At 44.1% G+C, this 17,533-nt stretch overlaps 1 protein-coding gene across 1 annotated transcript; it reads left to right on the top strand.

Moving 5' to 3' along the window:
• Positions 1-390: 390 nt before the first annotated feature.
• On the top strand, positions 391-6,183 carry LOC541807 (cellulose synthase-9). Its single transcript, NM_001111489.2, has 14 exons — positions 391-785; positions 886-1,078; positions 1,446-1,696; positions 1,794-1,893; positions 1,983-2,172; positions 2,625-2,891; positions 2,986-3,331; positions 3,415-3,552; positions 3,676-3,801; positions 3,890-4,102; positions 4,212-4,464; positions 4,604-4,806; positions 4,887-5,237; positions 5,334-6,183. Exons 1-14 carry the CDS (start codon positions 762-764, stop codon positions 5,916-5,918), a joined length of 3,240 nt encoding a protein of 1,079 aa, NP_001104959.2. The 5' UTR covers positions 391-761; the 3' UTR covers positions 5,919-6,183.
• The last annotated feature ends 11,350 nt before the right edge of the window (positions 6,184-17,533 follow it).

The following is a 17,533-nucleotide window of genomic DNA, read 5'->3' on the forward strand; positions in this document are numbered from 1 at the left end:
ATAGGGGATGGTTGAAGATAGTCTAAGATCCCATGTAATAACAATATTGTTGTGTATGTTACATATAATAACCCTAGCAGAGTAGCAGTCTTGCACCGCATAACCTGTTACCCGTTGCTTTTGCAGTAGAACCTGCAGTAGAAAATTAATTGCTCCTATGTTATCATTGTTCTATCTAAAATAATCATAGCTCATTAATGACGAGCCGTTGGGCTTATTTTATAGGAACACATGCCACATTTCACACTTGTACACCTAACAATTAGACCGACCCCAGCATATCCTCCGTCGGTGCTCAGGACCGACAGTGAGCACTCACTGCCAAGCGGGCCCTGCACGGCCCCCAGTTCACCCTTCTTCCACCTCCCGCCTCACTGGCACACTCTCCCCGACACAACTCGGCTTAAACTAATCCGAACCCATCCCACCAGACGCGCGCAAATTAACTAGAATCAAAATCGTCTCGCTGCTGCAATAATCTTTTATCAATTCTTAATCCCTCGCGTCGAAAGCGACAGCGGAACCAACTCACGTTGCCGCGGCTTCCTCCATCGGTGCGGTGCCCTGTCCTTTTCTCTCCTCCACCTCCCTAGTCCCTCCTCCCCCCCGCATACATAGCTACTACTAGTAGCACCACGCTCGCAGCGGGAGATGCGGTGCTGATCCGTGCCCCTGCTCGGATCTCGGGAGTGGTGCCGACTTGTGTCGGCTCGGCTCTGCCTAGGCCAGCTCCTTGTCGGTTCTGGGCGAGCTCGCCTGCCATGGAGGGCGACGCGGACGGCGTGGTGAGCGGCGGGAGATCTCTCAGCTGCATTCCGTTTCGTGTTGGCGGTGCATCTTGGGAGTGAAAGACTGAATCTTATGATCCGCTGCGTGTGTGTGCAGAAGTCGGGGAGGCGCGGGGGAGGGCAGGTGTGCCAGATCTGCGGCGATGGCGTGGGCACTACGGCGGAGGGAGACGTCTTCACCGCCTGCGACGTCTGCGGGTTCCCGGTGTGCCGCCCCTGCTACGAGTACGAGCGCAAGGACGGCACACAAGCGTGCCCCCAGTGCAAAAACAAGTACAAGCGCCACAAGGGTAATTTACAGTCCCTTTCTCCATTCCATTTGTTTGATCTAGCTGTCTCTGGACCCGATTTTGAAGTGGCTAGGAAAGTTAGGATCTTTTATCAGAAGCAACAAAGATGTTATTGTTTCTATTTGTGATAGATCTCATGGCATTTTCGGTTAGAGAGGGCGTATTAGATCTGTCGCTATCACTGGATAATATTTTAGCTTGTAGCATGCCTAGTCTTGTCTTTGTGTGCATTCTGTTAGATTGTAGTAACTAGTAAGGGGGAAAAATAATAACTGGAGTTCCATATGATGTGACATCGTGGACTTATGCTCAAGAATAGCAAACAGGATTTGCTAATCATTCTCTGAACTGTGTACGAATCCTTCAGGGAGTCCAGCGATCCGAGGGGAGGAAGGAGACGATACTGATGCCGATGATGCTAGCGACTTCAACTACCCTGCATCTGGCAATGACGACCAGAAGCAGAAGATTGCTGACAGGATGCGCAGCTGGCGCATGAATGCTGGGGGCAGCGGGGATGTTGGCCGCCCCAAGTATGACAGTGGTGAGATCGGGCTTACCAAGTACGACAGTGGTGAGATCCCTCGGGGATACATCCCGTCAGTCACTAACAGCCAGGTTGGTGCCACTACTACCTGGTGGCATTACTATTAAGACATTGTGCCAAAAGGTTTTTGAATATGCAATGATGCTTACTTTCTGAATTTATCTGCAGATTTCGGGAGAAATCCCTGGTGCTTCCCCTGACCATCATATGATGTCTCCTACTGGGAACATTGGCAGGCGCGCCCCATTTCCCTATATGAATCATTCATGTATGTTTATTTCTCAGAATGATTTCTCATGTTTGAGATTGCACCTGTTTGATGTGAAGATCTAATGATTGTTTCTTGCTCCTTGCCAGCAAATCCGTCGAGGGAATTCTCTGGTAGCGTTGGGAATGTTGCCTGGAAAGAGAGGGTTGATGGCTGGAAAATGAAGCAGGACAAGGGAACAATTCCCATGACGAATGGCACAAGCATTGCTCCCTCTGAGGGCCGGGGTGTTGGTGATATTGATGCATCAACTGATTACAACATGGAAGATGCCTTATTGTGAGTTCCAACACCCTCCTTCAGCTCACTCATGTTTTACAGGATGTTATGTTGTTTAGTTCTAATGTTTTCTTTAATTAGCATAGTTATATTCACAAAAAAGGAAAAAAAAGTTTGAGTTATTTCCTCTATGCAGATGAATGTAAGAGTTGGAAGTTTGCCTTTATATTCCCAAATTAATGACCCGTCTACACTTTTATGGAAGCTCATACACCATATTATGTTATCAAGATCAGTATAAAATCAAACTGATGGGTGTACTTTAGCCTAGAAAGCGGTACATTATATTTGTATCTTAGAATTGTTAAATGTATATAACTTCAGCTAAAATGCACAAACCTGTCATGCTCAAACCACTGTAACGATGGGCAATTGTGTGAATCCAACCATTATATTGCTATGTTTTTTTCAACACATATTTGAACATTAATTTTGTGCCATCTGAATTGCAGAAACGATGAAACTCGCCAGCCTCTATCTAGGAAAGTTCCACTTCCTTCCTCCAGGATAAATCCATACAGGATGGTCATTGTGCTACGATTGATTGTTCTAAGCATCTTCTTGCACTACCGGATCACAAATCCTGTGCGTAATGCATACCCACTGTGGCTTCTATCTGTTATATGTGAGATCTGGTTTGCTCTTTCCTGGATATTGGATCAGTTTCCAAAGTGGTTTCCAATCAACCGCGAGACTTACCTTGATAGACTCGCATTAAGGTGATCTCTTTTCCAGTTCTCTAGTACGTTGTTCAACACAAACTAAATTTGTTCATGTCACTTATGTTTGTTATTGTTCCATTTCCTCTAACAGGTATGACCGGGAAGGTGAGCCATCTCAGTTGGCTGCTGTTGACATTTTTGTCAGTACTGTCGACCCAATGAAGGAGCCTCCTCTTGTCACTGCCAATACCGTGCTATCCATTCTCGCTGTGGACTATCCTGTGGATAAGGTCTCTTGCTATGTATCTGATGATGGAGCTGCTATGCTGACATTTGATGCACTAGCTGAGACTTCAGAGTTTGCTAGAAAATGGGTGCCATTTGTTAAGAAGTACAACATTGAACCTAGAGCTCCTGAATGGTACTTCTCCCAGAAAATTGATTACTTGAAGGACAAAGTGCACCCTTCATTTGTTAAAGACCGCCGGGCCATGAAGGTCTGTCTTCTTTGTGAACATCTTTATATCGATTTTCTAGTTGTAATCCAATACTGATGTGTCTTAACAAAAAATCATGGCAGAGAGAATATGAAGAATTCAAAATTAGGGTAAATGGCCTTGTTGCTAAGGCACAAAAAGTCCCTGAGGAAGGATGGATCATGCAAGATGGCACACCATGGCCAGGAAACAATACCAGGGACCATCCTGGAATGATTCAGGTTAACATCTACAAAATGGAACTTGTGTTACTCAGTTGTCTGCTAATGTGGTTGATAATATCCCCCCCTTTCTTGTCTTGAAAGGAATTTGCTTTGCTAACTCCTCTTTCTGACCATACTCAGGTTTTCCTTGGTCACAGTGGTGGTCTTGATACTGAGGGTAATGAGCTACCCCGTTTGGTCTATGTTTCTCGTGAAAAACGTCCTGGATTCCAGCATCACAAGAAAGCTGGTGCCATGAATGCTCTTGTAAGTATTTATATATTACAAACAGTGCAAAAACTATAACTTCACTTCAATATGTTGGTTGTGATGGTGGAATTCTCTTTTCTCACAGGTCCGCGTCTCAGCTGTGCTTACCAATGGACAATACATGTTGAATCTTGATTGTGATCACTACATCAACAACAGTAAGGCTCTCAGGGAAGCTATGTGCTTCCTTATGGATCCTAACCTAGGAAGGAGTGTCTGCTATGTTCAGTTTCCCCAGAGGTTCGATGGTATTGATAGGAATGATCGATATGCCAACAGGAACACCGTGTTTTTCGATGTAAGCCACAAATCATGTTTTAATATTCTCCATCAATGTTATGACTATTGGGTGTACAAATTCAAAAGTTTCTAATTCGTTTTTTTGGGGGCATTTCTGTTTACCACAGATTAACTTGAGAGGTCTTGATGGCATCCAAGGACCAGTTTATGTGGGCACTGGCTGTGTTTTCAACAGAACAGCTCTATATGGTTATGAGCCCCCAATTAAGCAAAAGAAGGGTGGTTTCTTGTCATCACTATGTGGTGGCAGGAAGAAGGGAAGCAAATCAAAGAAGGGCTCAGACAAGAAAAAGTCACAGAAGCATGTGGACAGTTCTGTGCCAGTATTCAATCTTGAAGATATAGAGGAGGGAGTTGAAGGTACACCTTTATGTTTATAGATGCCCATGGTTTAAAACCAATGTTTAGTTTCTGAAAAGTGTACCTTTCTGTGCCATGCTTTTGTATATTTTGGGGGTTTCGAAGCACGTGTTCACGCTGTCAGTTTTTCATATGGCAGGCGCTGGATTTGATGATGAGAAATCACTTCTTATGTCTCAAATGAGCTTGGAGAAGAGATTTGGCCAATCTGCAGCTTTTGTTGCGTCCACTCTGATGGAATATGGTGGTGTTCCTCAGTCTGCGACTCCAGAATCTCTTCTGAAAGAAGCTATCCATGTCATAAGTTGTGGCTACGAGGACAAGACTGAATGGGGAACTGAGGTAATCCTCGCATCAGTACTGTTTTGCAATTTGATAACCGTACCGTACGTTGACAGTAACAAGTTTATCTCAAATCGCAGATTGGGTGGATCTATGGTTCTGTGACGGAAGATATTCTCACTGGGTTCAAGATGCACGCACGAGGCTGGCGGTCGATCTACTGCATGCCTAAGCGGCCGGCCTTCAAGGGATCGGCTCCCATCAATCTCTCAGACCGTCTGAACCAGGTGCTCCGGTGGGCTCTCGGTTCAGTGGAAATCCTTTTCAGCCGGCATTGCCCCCTATGGTACGGCTACGGAGGACGCCTGAAGTTCTTGGAGAGATTCGCCTACATCAACACCACCATCTACCCGCTCACGTCCCTCCCGCTCCTCATTTACTGTATCCTGCCTGCCATCTGCCTGCTCACGGGGAAGTTCATCATCCCAGAGGTAAGCGTGGGTTTACAAAAGAGTTCCTTTATTTATTACAAGGATCTCGAGCATTGTTGAGCAACCAATACTGACGGAACCCATGTTGGAATGCAGATCAGCAACTTCGCTAGTATCTGGTTCATCTCTCTCTTCATCTCGATCTTCGCCACGGGTATCCTGGAGATGAGGTGGAGCGGCGTGGGCATCGACGAGTGGTGGAGGAACGAGCAGTTCTGGGTCATCGGAGGCATCTCCGCCCACCTCTTCGCCGTCTTCCAGGGCCTCCTCAAGGTGCTTGCCGGCATCGACACCAACTTCACCGTCACCTCCAAGGCCTCGGATGAAGACGGCGACTTCGCGGAGCTGTACATGTTCAAGTGGACGACACTTCTGATCCCGCCCACCACCATCCTGATCATCAACCTGGTCGGCGTTGTTGCCGGCATCTCCTACGCCATCAACAGCGGGTACCAGTCGTGGGGTCCGCTCTTCGGCAAGCTCTTCTTCGCCTTCTGGGTGATCGTTCACCTGTACCCGTTCCTCAAGGGTCTCATGGGTCGGCAGAACCGCACCCCGACCATCGTGGTTGTCTGGGCGATCCTGCTGGCGTCGATCTTCTCCTTGCTGTGGGTTCGCATCGATCCGTTCACCACCCGCGTCACTGGCCCGGATACTCGAACGTGTGGCATCAACTGCTAGGGAGGTGGAAGGTTTGTAGAAACAGAGAGATACCACGAATGTGCCGCTGCCACAAATTGTCTGTTAGTAAGTTATATAGGCAGGTGGCGTTATTTACAGCTACGTACACACAAGGGGATACTCCGTTTATCACTGGTGTGCATTCTTTTGTTGATATAAGTTACTATATATACGTATTGCTTCTACTTTGTGGAGAGTGGCTGACAGGACCAGTTTTGTAATGTTATGAACAGCAAAGAAATAAGTTAGTTTCCATTCTTTCAAATGAGCACACACATAGGACATGTTTGGTTCGACATTTTTACCAATGATTCCAATGCATAACACTATTTTATGTTAGTAAGTTATCCAGTTGCATTACCGTTCCTAAACTCCTTGTTGAAACAAACAACACCATAATCTCATTGTAGGTGTTGATGCACCTTGTTAAGGTAGTGTTTGGTTTCGGAGTATGGTGGGACGGAGCCGCTCCGATCCTAATTTGTTGTTATTTGGATTGGTTTCATATAGGACAGTATGGTTCTAAAAAGGAAAAAATTATGCTCAAATGCTGAAACATTTGGAAATGAGTTTCATTATAAATCTGTTGTTTAGATGTATCTAGAATTGCAATTCCATCCAATACCTAGAGTCTTCACTCTGAATTGGGAGGGGCACTTTTTAGTTGAAGTCCAATTCCATGAAATTGAGCTTTAATTCCAGCTCTGAATTCATTAGACAACCAAGCATTATAATTCACAAAATCCTGATTCCAATTCCAGTCTTGAATATCTACATCCAAATAGGGTATAAGTGTTTGTGATTGAGAAACATCGCTAGTGCTGTTCTCAATGCTAGCATCCTCACAAATCTCGTTGCAAATATCGTTAGAGGTGTAATGTGTGGTTGATATTAAAGACTATTCGAAAGAAATATAGAAATAAATGCAAAATCGAGGCTTCCATTGCAGAGGCATACATTCTAGAGGAGGTGTCAAACTTCACAACAACTTACTATGGTGATAAACTGCCGAGCGTGCATAATCCACCCCCTCATTACAATGATGGTGGCAATGAATCGAACCTCAGCATATTTCAAAGCCAACTCAGAAGCGCAAGTGGTTCGACCACCAAGACCCTAACATATGAAGAGTGGCGGCATATCATGCTATATGTATTGACCAACCTTCAAGAGGTGACGCCATACATGGAACAATTTTTTCATGAATTCTGGCGTCGATCAAGGGACCCAACTTCACAGGAATATGATACTCTTCTTAGAAAGGGTGTGAGAAATGGATTGTTTGATTTCATTTCCTGGTTCAAACATGAGGTACGTGCTTAGTTTGTCAAAAGATCCGTCTATGAACTCAATTTAACGTCTTTTAACTTGCGAATAGGGATGAAAACGGTTTTGGAATTTTTCGGAATTCCGGAAACCGTTTTCGACTATTTCCGATCAGAGTCGTCGGTAACGGTATTTTTCGAAAACGGTATCGGTTGTCTGAATTTTGGTTCGGAATCAGTATCGAAATCGATATGACGTCTTACCGACCGTTTTTATCGGTTTCTGATTTTAATCGAAATTTACCGAATTCAATTTTCGGAATTTACTGGAAATAATAGAGAAACGGCCCACAGTCTAACATACCAGTGCGGCAGTGCCTTAGCCCACTACCGTAACTAGGCCACAAGGCGACAACAGTGAGCCTCAACTCAAGTCCGTGACCTACCTTGAGCAGTTGAGCTCGTGCGGACAAGCGGCTAGGTGCCACGCAGCACATCCGACGTCGGTGTACGGTGGCATTCCAGGCTTTTGCTTTTAACTTCATCGGTACGTTGGCTGTGATAGCTAGTACTAGTAAACTACTTTCTTAATTCTATGTTTCATGAGTATTAGAAATAGGATAGCTAGTAAACTAATTTATTAATTCTATGTTTCATGAGTACTAGGAATAGGAATAAGTTGGCTTGACGTAATGTTTGGTTTAATATAAATTAGTTTTCTTTGGATTAATACAAACGTTTGGTTTAATATAAATTAGTTTCCTTTGGATTAATACAAGGATACCTTGATTTTCTTGGCTTAACATTAGTATTTAATATAGAACAATATATTTAAGTAAGTGAAAGCATACCTTACTATATTGTACACATAAATTTCTATACATATTAGGGCCTCCCGTTGAGTTCGATTTGGAGCCCCATATTCTTGGAGACGGCCCTAATATATATGGTAGTTGCAAACACGGTGAGTGCTACTTGCTAGTATTCGTATCAATATCAAAATATGCAAGGATATTCACCTAGAGTCAAGTAGTTGCACACACGTACAACCTAAATATGGTAGTTGCTAGTTGCTAGTATTCATATGAATATGGTAGTTGCAGTTGCAGCGTATGAATATGACAATTGTAGTTGCAGCGTATGAATATGGTAGTTGCAGCTCTCTATACACCGTGATATGATACAATGGCTAGAGATGGTGAAGCTTCACCTCCACGGAAGCGTATGTTTATGGAGTTGCCTTGTGATGCATCCCTTGGTATTCAACATCAAAGTCAAAGCTTGATTTGTGAACTAGGTATCTTTGTGAATTCGTGAACTTATAGTATTGTCAACTTATGATAATCGTGAACTTGTTATACCAGTATATTTTTATATTGGTATGATTACCGATGGTATTTTAAATTCCGACCATTACCGGTGTATTTTCTACGCCGAACTTTCGTTTTCGATGTTTCCGAAATACCGATATCGTTTCCGATTCTGGAGTTATCGATTCCAATTTCGTTTCCGATAAAAAATATAAAAACGGAAACAATTTTTTGTGTTTACCGACCGTTTCCGATCGTTTTCATCCCTACTTGCGAATACTTGCAGGGCCAAAGAGATCCGTCTATGAGTGTCGAGTTGAGACAAGTAGCCAACGACTTTGCTTATAGGGTCAAAAAATCTTCTGGGTATGACGTCAATGGATACCGTTTTCGCACAACAAACTACGACCAAAGTCGACCCAATCAAAAAACAACGTGTTCTGGAGTCTTTACGCCCGGCCTTGACGAGGTCGATTATTTTAGACGAATCGAAGAAATATATGAACTCAATTTTCATGGTTCCAAACCTCTTACTCTAGTGATATTCAAATGTCATTGGTTTGACCCTCAAGTGACGAGACGGACACATTCTAATCTTGGGATAGTCGAAATTCAACAAGATTCCACCTTACGAGGAGACGATGTCTATATGAAAGGGAAATATGCCCTTGGGCAATTTCTATAATGTTTTGGTGATTAAGTGTCCAACACGTTTGAACAAGTTCTTATGTGCTAATTAACATGAGAAGTACAAATCAAGGCACAAGGTATGTTTCTAGACTTGGTAAATTGTTTTATGTACTAACATGATTATCCAAGTGCTAGAAACAGTGACTAAAGAAGACAAGATGGAAAGGAAAAGACTTGGCTCTGTGCACTGTCCGGTGGTGCATCGGACAGTGTCCGGTGCGCCAGGCTGGTCCGCGTGAAAAGGCCGCTCTCGGGACTCGACGGCGGCGTACGACTATAATTCACCAGACTGTCCGGTGGTGCACCAGACTGTCCGACGATTCATCCACGGCAAACTCGTCGCCCTCAAGAAAAGCAAAGGGGCGACATGGCTATAATTCACCGGATTATCCGATGGTGCACCGGACTGTCCGGTGAGCCAACGGCCGCCAGCGCCAACGGTCGGCCGCGAAATCTTCGCGCGACACGTGGTCGCGCCAACGGTCAGTTAGGCACACCAGACTGTCCGGTGTGCACCGGACAGTGTCCGGTGCGCCAACTGACCCCGAGGACCAACGGTCGGATGCACCAGAAAAGGAAGGAGATCGCGCACCGAACAACTACAGTGACTGTCCGGTGGTGCACCGGACTGTCCGGTGCACCACCCGACAGAAGGCAAGTTTGGCCTTCCAAGTTGGCCTCCAACGGCTCCTAGCTGCCTTAGGGCTATAAAAGGGACCCCTAGGCGCATGGAGGAGTCACCCAAGCATTCACTAAGCATCCTAAGACTCCAAGACTCCAACTTCACTCATTCGATTCTTTGTGATAGTGATTTGAGCTCCATTTGAGTTGTGAACTCCGTGCGTTGTGTTTCGAGCTCAAGTCGTAACTTGTGTGCGTGGTTGTGCTGCGTATTTGAGTCTTGTGTATGTTTCTCTTCCCAACCTTACTCTTGTGCATTCTTTGTGATCAATATTGTAAGGCGAGAGGCTCCAACTTGTAGAGATTCCTCGCAAACGGGAAGAAGACTAAGGAAGAAAGCCGTGGTATTCAAGTTGATCATTGGATCACTCGAAAGGGGTTGAGTGCAACCCTCGTCCATTGGAACGCCACAATGTGGAAGTATGCAAGTGTTACGTGGCCGAACCACGGGATAAAATCGTGTGTCTCTTGGGTTGCTTTCTCTGTGATTGTTTTGTTCACAAGAACTCGCCTCAAAGCTACATAGTCGCACTAACTCTTTCATAACTAAGTTTTTTGGCTATTTACTGTTTGATTTTACAGGATCACCTATTCACCCCCCTCTAGGTGCTCTCAATTGGTATCGGAGTCGTACTCTTCATCTAAGGGACTAACCGCCCGAAGAGATGGATCCTAAGGGAAAGGGGATGGTGGTCAATGACAAGGAAAAGGAGTCCATCCTCAACGAGCCAAGAGACGACAAGCCTACTGACTCAGGCTCAAGTCAAAAGAAGAGAGAAGGGAAGAAGAAGAGGCGCATTAAAAAGATCATCTACTACGACAGCGATGCCTCGTCTTCTTCACCACACGACGATGACGACTCTTCAAAAAGGAAAACGGTCAATGAAAACTATTCATTTGATTACTCCCGTATTCCATTTAATTCAAATGCTCATTTGCTATCAATTCCACTTGGGAAACCTCCACACTTTGATGGAGAAGACTACTCTTTCTGGAGTCATAAAATGCGTAGTCATTTATTTTCTCTCCATCCTAGTATCTGGGAGATTGTTGAAAACGGAATGCATTTTGATAGTACTGACAATCCCATTTTCATAAATGAGCAAATTCATAAAAATGCACAAGCTTCTACTGTCTTGCTAGCTTCGCTTTACAGGGATGAATATAATAAGGTGAGCGGCTTGGACAACGCCAAGCAAATCTAGGACACCCTCAAGATATCTCATGAGGGAAACGATGCCACCATGATTACCAAAATGGAGCTGGTAGAAGGCGAGCTGGGGAGATTTGCGATGATCAAGGGAGAAGAGCCAACTCAAACTTACAACAGGCTCAAGACCCTCATCAACAAGATCCGAAGCTATGGAAGCACAAGATGGACGGATCATGATGTCATCCGACTCATGCTAAGGTCATTCACGGTAATTGACCCCCATCTTGTCAATCTTATTCGTGAAAACCCCAGGTACACCAAGATGACGCGTGAGGAGATACTCGGAAAATTCGTGAGCGGGCGCATGATGGTAAAGGAGGCACGATACGTGGAGGACGCCTTGAACGGTCCACTACCCATCTACGAACCGCAGCCCGTTGCTCTCAAAGCAACAAGCAGCAAGGAGGCGCTACCAAGCAAGGTAGCTCAAGTGGAGGCTGTCGGACTCAATGAAGATGAGATGGCGCTTATCATCAAGCGCTTCAAGACCACGCTCAAAGGACGCAAAGAATACCCCTCCAAGAATAAAACAAGGGGAAAGCGCTCCAGCTTCAAATGCGGTAAGACTGGTCATTTTATAGCTCAATGCCCCGATAATGATAATGACCAGGAACAAGAAAAGTATGGGAAGAGGGAGAATAAGAAGGTTTACAAGAAGGCGAAGGGCGAGGCGCACCTTGGAAAAGAATGGGATTCGGACTGCTCTTCATCCGACTCCGACAATGAAGGACTGACAGCCTCGACCTTCAACAAGTCTTCGCTCTTCCCCAACGAACGTCACACTTGCCTAATGGCTAAAGAGAAGAAGGTATGTATTCGAGATTCCCCGAAGTACTCTTCTTCTAGTGATGAGGAATCCGATGATGAAGTAGATTACTCTAGTTTATTTAAATGATTAGATAGAGCAAAAGTAGAGAAAATCAATGAATTGATTGATGCTCTGAATGAAAAAGATAGACTGCTAGAAAAGCAAGAGGACATTTTGTATGAAGAACATGACAAATTTGTTAGTGTACAAAAATCTCTTGCTTTAGAAATTAAAAGAAATGAAGTCCTATCCTCTGAGTTGTCTGCTTGCCATGAATCTGTTTCTAGTTTAAGGAGTTTAAATGAGGAATTAAATGCTAAGCTAGAGGAAGTTAATACATCTAGTTCATGTGTAGAGCATGTTGTTATTTGCAATAGATGCAAGGACTTTGATGTTAATTCTTATGATGAACACCTTATTTCTATTGCTAAACTAAATGATGAGGTGGCAAGTCTTAATGCTCAACTTAAGACTTGCAAAAGTGATTTTGATAAATTAAAGTTTGCTAGGGATTCCTACACGATTGGTAGACACCCCTCAATTAAGGATGGACTTGGTTTTCGGAAGGAAACCAAGAACTTAACAAGCCAAAAGGCTCCCATTCTCAACAAGGAGAAAGGGAAGGCCCCTATGGCTAGTAGCCCTCAAAGGAATCATGCCTACATTTATGATAGAAAATTTTCTAGGAATGCTTATAGAGACTATGATCATGATGCTTTTAATTCACATGCTATGTTTGCCTCTAGTTCTACTTTTATTCATGGTAGAAGTAGGACTAGGAGAAATCATGTTGTGTCTCATACTCCTAGAAAAGTGTGCAATGGACCTTCAACTATTTACAATGCTTGTAATGCTTCTTTTGTTTTTTATGTAGAAATGCAAAAGTAGTTGCTAAGAAGTTGGGATCCAAATGCAAGGGAGACAAAACCTGCATATGGGTTCCAAAAACTATTGTGACTAACCTTGTAGGACCCAACAAGAGTTGGGTACCTAAAACCCAAGCTTAAATTCCTTGTAGGTTTATGCATCCGGGGGCTCAAGCTGGATTATCGACAGCGGATGCACAAACCACATGACGGGGGAGAAGAAGATGTTTACCTCCTACGTCAAGAACAAGGATTCCCAGGATACGATTATCTTTGGAGATGGGAATCAAGGCAAGGTCAAGGGTTTGGGAAAGATAGCCATCACCAACGAGCACTCCATATCAAATGTATTTCTAGTAGTGTCGCTTGGTTACAACCTTCTATCTATAAGTCAATTGTGTCACATGGGTTACAATTGTCTTTTTACAAATGTTGATGTATCTGTCTTTAGAAGGAGTGATGGTTCATTAGCTTTTAAGGGTGTATTAGACGACAAACTCTACTTAGTTGATTTTTCGAAAGAGGAGGCTGATCTAGATGCATGCTTAGCTAAGACTAGTATGGGCTGGCTGTGGCATCGCCGTCTAGCACATGTTGGGATGAAGAACCTTCATAAACTTCTAAAGGGAGAACATGTGTTAGGACTAACCAATGTTTGTTTCGAGAAAGATGGACCTTGTGCAGCTTGTCAGGCAGGGAAACAGGTGGGAAGCACTCATCATAGCAAGAATGTGATGACAACATCAAGACCACTGGAGCTTCTTCACATGGACCTCTTTGGACCCGTTGCCTACCTCAGCATCGGGGGAAGTAAGTATGGTCTAGTAATTGTTGATGATTTTTCCCGCTTCACTTAGGTGTTCTTTTTGCAGGATAAATCAGAAACCCAAGGGACCCTAAAGCGCTTTCTAAGGAGGGCTCAAAACGAATTTAAGCTCAATGTGAAAAAGATAAGAAGCAACAACGGGTCCGAGTTCAAGAATCTGCAAGTGGAGGAGCATCTTGAGGAAGAAGGCATCAAGCACGAGTTCTCCGCTCCCTACACACCACAACAAAACAGTGTGGTAGAGAGGAAGAACAGGATGCTTATCGACATGGCGAGAATGATGCTTGGAGAATTCAAGATGCCCGAGCGGTTTTGGTCGGAAGCTATGAACACAGCTTACCACGCCATAAACCGGCTCTACCTACATCGCCTTCTCAAGAAGACCTCGTATGAACTCCTTACCGGTAACAAACCCAACATTTCTTACTTTTGTGTATTTGGGAGCAAATGTTACATTCTGGTGAAGAAAGGTAGACATTCTAAATTGCTCCCAAGGCAGTTGAAGGGTTTTTACTAGGGTATGACTCAAATACAAAGGCATATAGAGTCTTCAACAAATCATCGGGTTTGGTTGAAGTCTCTAGCGACGTTGTATTTGATGAGACTAATGGCTCTCCAAGAGAGCAAGTTGATCTTGATGACATAGATGAAGATGATGTTCCGACGGCCGCAATGCACACGATGGCGATAGGTGATGTACGACCATAGGAACAACAAGAGCAAGATCAGCCATCTTCCTCCACAATGGTTCATCCTCCAGCCAATGATGGTGAACATGTACCTCAAGAAGAGGGACAGGATCAAGGGGGAGCACAGGAAGAACAAGTGATGGAGGAAGAAGCACCAAGTGCCCCTCCAACTCAAATCCGAGCAACGATCCAATGACATCACCCCGTTGACCAGATTCTGGGTGACATAAGCAAGGGAGTAACTACTCGCTCAAGATTAGCTAATTTTTGTGAGCATTACTCGTTTGTCTCTTCTATTGAGCCTTTCAGGGTAGAAGAGGCCTTGCAGGATCCGGATTGGGTGTTGGTCATGCAGGAAGAGCTCAACAACTTCAAGAGGAATGAAGTTTGGAGCCTGGTGCCACGTCCAAAGCAAAATGTTGTGGAACCAAGTGGGTGTTCCGCAACAAGCAAGACGAGCACGGGGTGGTGACAAGAAACAAGGCTCGACTTGTGGCAAAAGGTTATGCCCAAGTCGAAGGTTTGGATTTCGAGGAGACTTTTGCTCCTGTGGCTAGGCTAGAGTCTATTCGAATTTTATTAGCCTATGTCGCTCACCACTCTTTCAGGTTGTTTCAAATGGACGTAAAGAGCGCTTTCCTCAATGGGCCAATCAAGGAGGAGGTATACGTGGAACAACCCCCTGGCTTTGAGGATGATAGGTACCCCGACCATGTGTTCAAGCTCTCTAAGGTGCTCTATGGACTTAAGCAAGCCCCAATAGCATGGTATGAATGCCTTAGAGATTTCTTAATTGCTAATGCTTTCAAGGTTGGGAAAGCCGATCCTACTCTTTTCACTAAGACTTGTGATGGTGATCTTTTTGTGTGCCAAATTTATGTCGATGACATAATATTTGGTTCTACTAATCAAAATTCTTGTGAGGAGTTTAGCAGGGTGATGATTCAAAAGTTTGAGATGTCGATGATGGGTGAGTTGAACTATTTCCTTGGGTTCCAAGTGAAGCAACTCAAAGACGGCACCTTCATGTCCCAAACGAAGTACACACAAGATCTTCTCAAGCGGTTTGGGATGAAGGACGCCAAGCCCGCGAAGACACCGATGGGAACCGACAGGCATGTCGACCTCAACAAAGGAGGTAAGTCTGTTGATCAAAAGGCATACCGGTCTATGATAGGTTCCTTGCTTTATTTATGTGCTAGTAGACCGGACATTATGCTAAGCATATGCATGTGTGCTAGATATCAATCCGACCCTAGGGAATGTCACCTTGTGGCCGTTAAGCGAATTCTTAGATTTTTAGTTTCTATGCCTTGCTTTGGGATCTGGTATCCAAAGGGGTCTACCTTTGACTTGATTGGATATTTATACTCCGATTATGCTGGATGCAAGGTTGATAGGAAGAGTACATCAGGGACGTGCCAATTTCTATGAAGGTCCCTGATGTCCTGGAGTTCAAAGAAACAAACATCTGTTGCCCTATCCACCGCTGATGCCGAGTATGTTGCCGCAGGATAGTGTTGCGCGCAACTACTTTGGATGAGGCAAACCCTCAGGGACTTTGGCTACAATCTGAGCAAAGTCCCACTCCTATGTGACAATGAGAGTGCTATCCGCATGGCAGATAATCCCGTTGAACACAGCCGCACTAAGCACATAGACATCCGGCATCACTTCCTGAGAGACCACCAGCAAAAGGGAGATATCGAGGTGTACCATGTTAGCACCGAGAACCAGCTAGCCGATATCTTTACCAAGCCGTTGGATGAGAAAACTTTTTGTAGGTTGCGTAGTGAGCTAAATGTCTTAGATTCGCGTAACTTGGATTGATCTATAGCATACATGTGTTCTATGCCTTTGATCATGTTACTTCATGCATTTATGTGATTTGTTGCTTATTTATGGTGCTCAAGTTGTGCGAGGGATCCCCGGACCTCACAAGTCCATGTGTGAATGATGCACATATTTAGGGGGAGATGTGCTACAACTTGACCCTTTGAGACTAATCTGTTTGTTTGAGTATACTTGATGTAGTCTCAAAGGTGCATTGAAAGGGAAAGGTGAACTTGGACAATGAAAAGACTTCCACTACACTCCGGTATTAGTGTACTTAATTCCAAGTTCATTCTTATGCTCTAGTTGCTTTTTTGCTCTTAATTGACATTTTTGGTGAGGCAATGAGGTTAAAGGGCCAAAAATGATCCCGTTTTGGTGCTTAATGCCAAAGGGGGAGAAATTAAGGCCAAAGCAAATGGATCAGCCAACCACTTTAGAATTTCGAAAATAGTAGAGTTATAATTTGATTTTGTCAAATTACTCAAAATTGCAAAATTTGGTCTCTTATGGGGGAAAATTTTTTATTATGGGAAAAAGAGGGAGTTTTTGTTACTTGATCATTTTCCATTGGAATATCTCTTGATTTGCCCAAACAAGTGTGTTGACTTAGAGACAGGAAAAAGGATTTGATTACAAAAACAAACCAAGTGGTGGCAAAGAATGATCAAAATATGTCAAATCTTGTGCAAAAACAATTTGGTCCTCAATTGCATTGATGTTGCACTTCTTTTAGTTGCTTTTGGATGGGTTGACATAAATCACCAAAAAGGGGGAGATTGAAAGGGAAATATGCCCTTGGGCAATTTCTATAATGTTTTGGTGATTAAGTGCCCAACACGTTTGAACAAGTTCTTATGTGCCAATTAACATGAGAAGTACAAATCAAGGCACAAGGTATGTTTCTAGACTTGGTAATTTGTTTTATGTACTAACATGATTATCCAAGTGCTAGAAACAACGACTAAAGAAGACAAGATGGAAAGGAAAATAATTGGCTCTGTGCAGCCAATCTTCAGCTCGGTCTGGCACACCGGACTGTCCGGTGGTGCATCAGATAGTGTCCGGTGCGCCAGGCTGGTCCGTGTGAAAAGAATGCTCTTGGGACTCGACGACGGCGTACGACTATAATTCACCGGACTGTCCGATGGTGCACCGGCTTGTCCGGTGAGTCGTCCACGACGAACTCGTCACCCTCGGGAAAAGAAAAGGGGCAACCCTCGTCCATTGGGATGCCACAACGTGGAAGTAGGCAAGTGTTACTTGGCCGAACCACGGGGTAAAATCGTGTGTATCTTGTGTTGCTTTCTCTGTGATTGTTTTGTTCACAAGAACTCGCCTCAAAGCTACGTAGTCACACTAACTCTTTCATAACTATGTTTTGTGTCTATTTAGTGTTTGATTTTACAGGATCACCTATTCACCCCCCTCTAG

The sequence above is a fragment of the Zea mays genome, chromosome 2, assembly GCF_902167145.1.
Source record: "Zea mays cultivar B73 chromosome 2, Zm-B73-REFERENCE-NAM-5.0, whole genome shotgun sequence".
In the NCBI taxonomy this organism is placed as follows: domain Eukaryota; kingdom Viridiplantae; phylum Streptophyta; class Magnoliopsida; order Poales; family Poaceae; genus Zea; species Zea mays.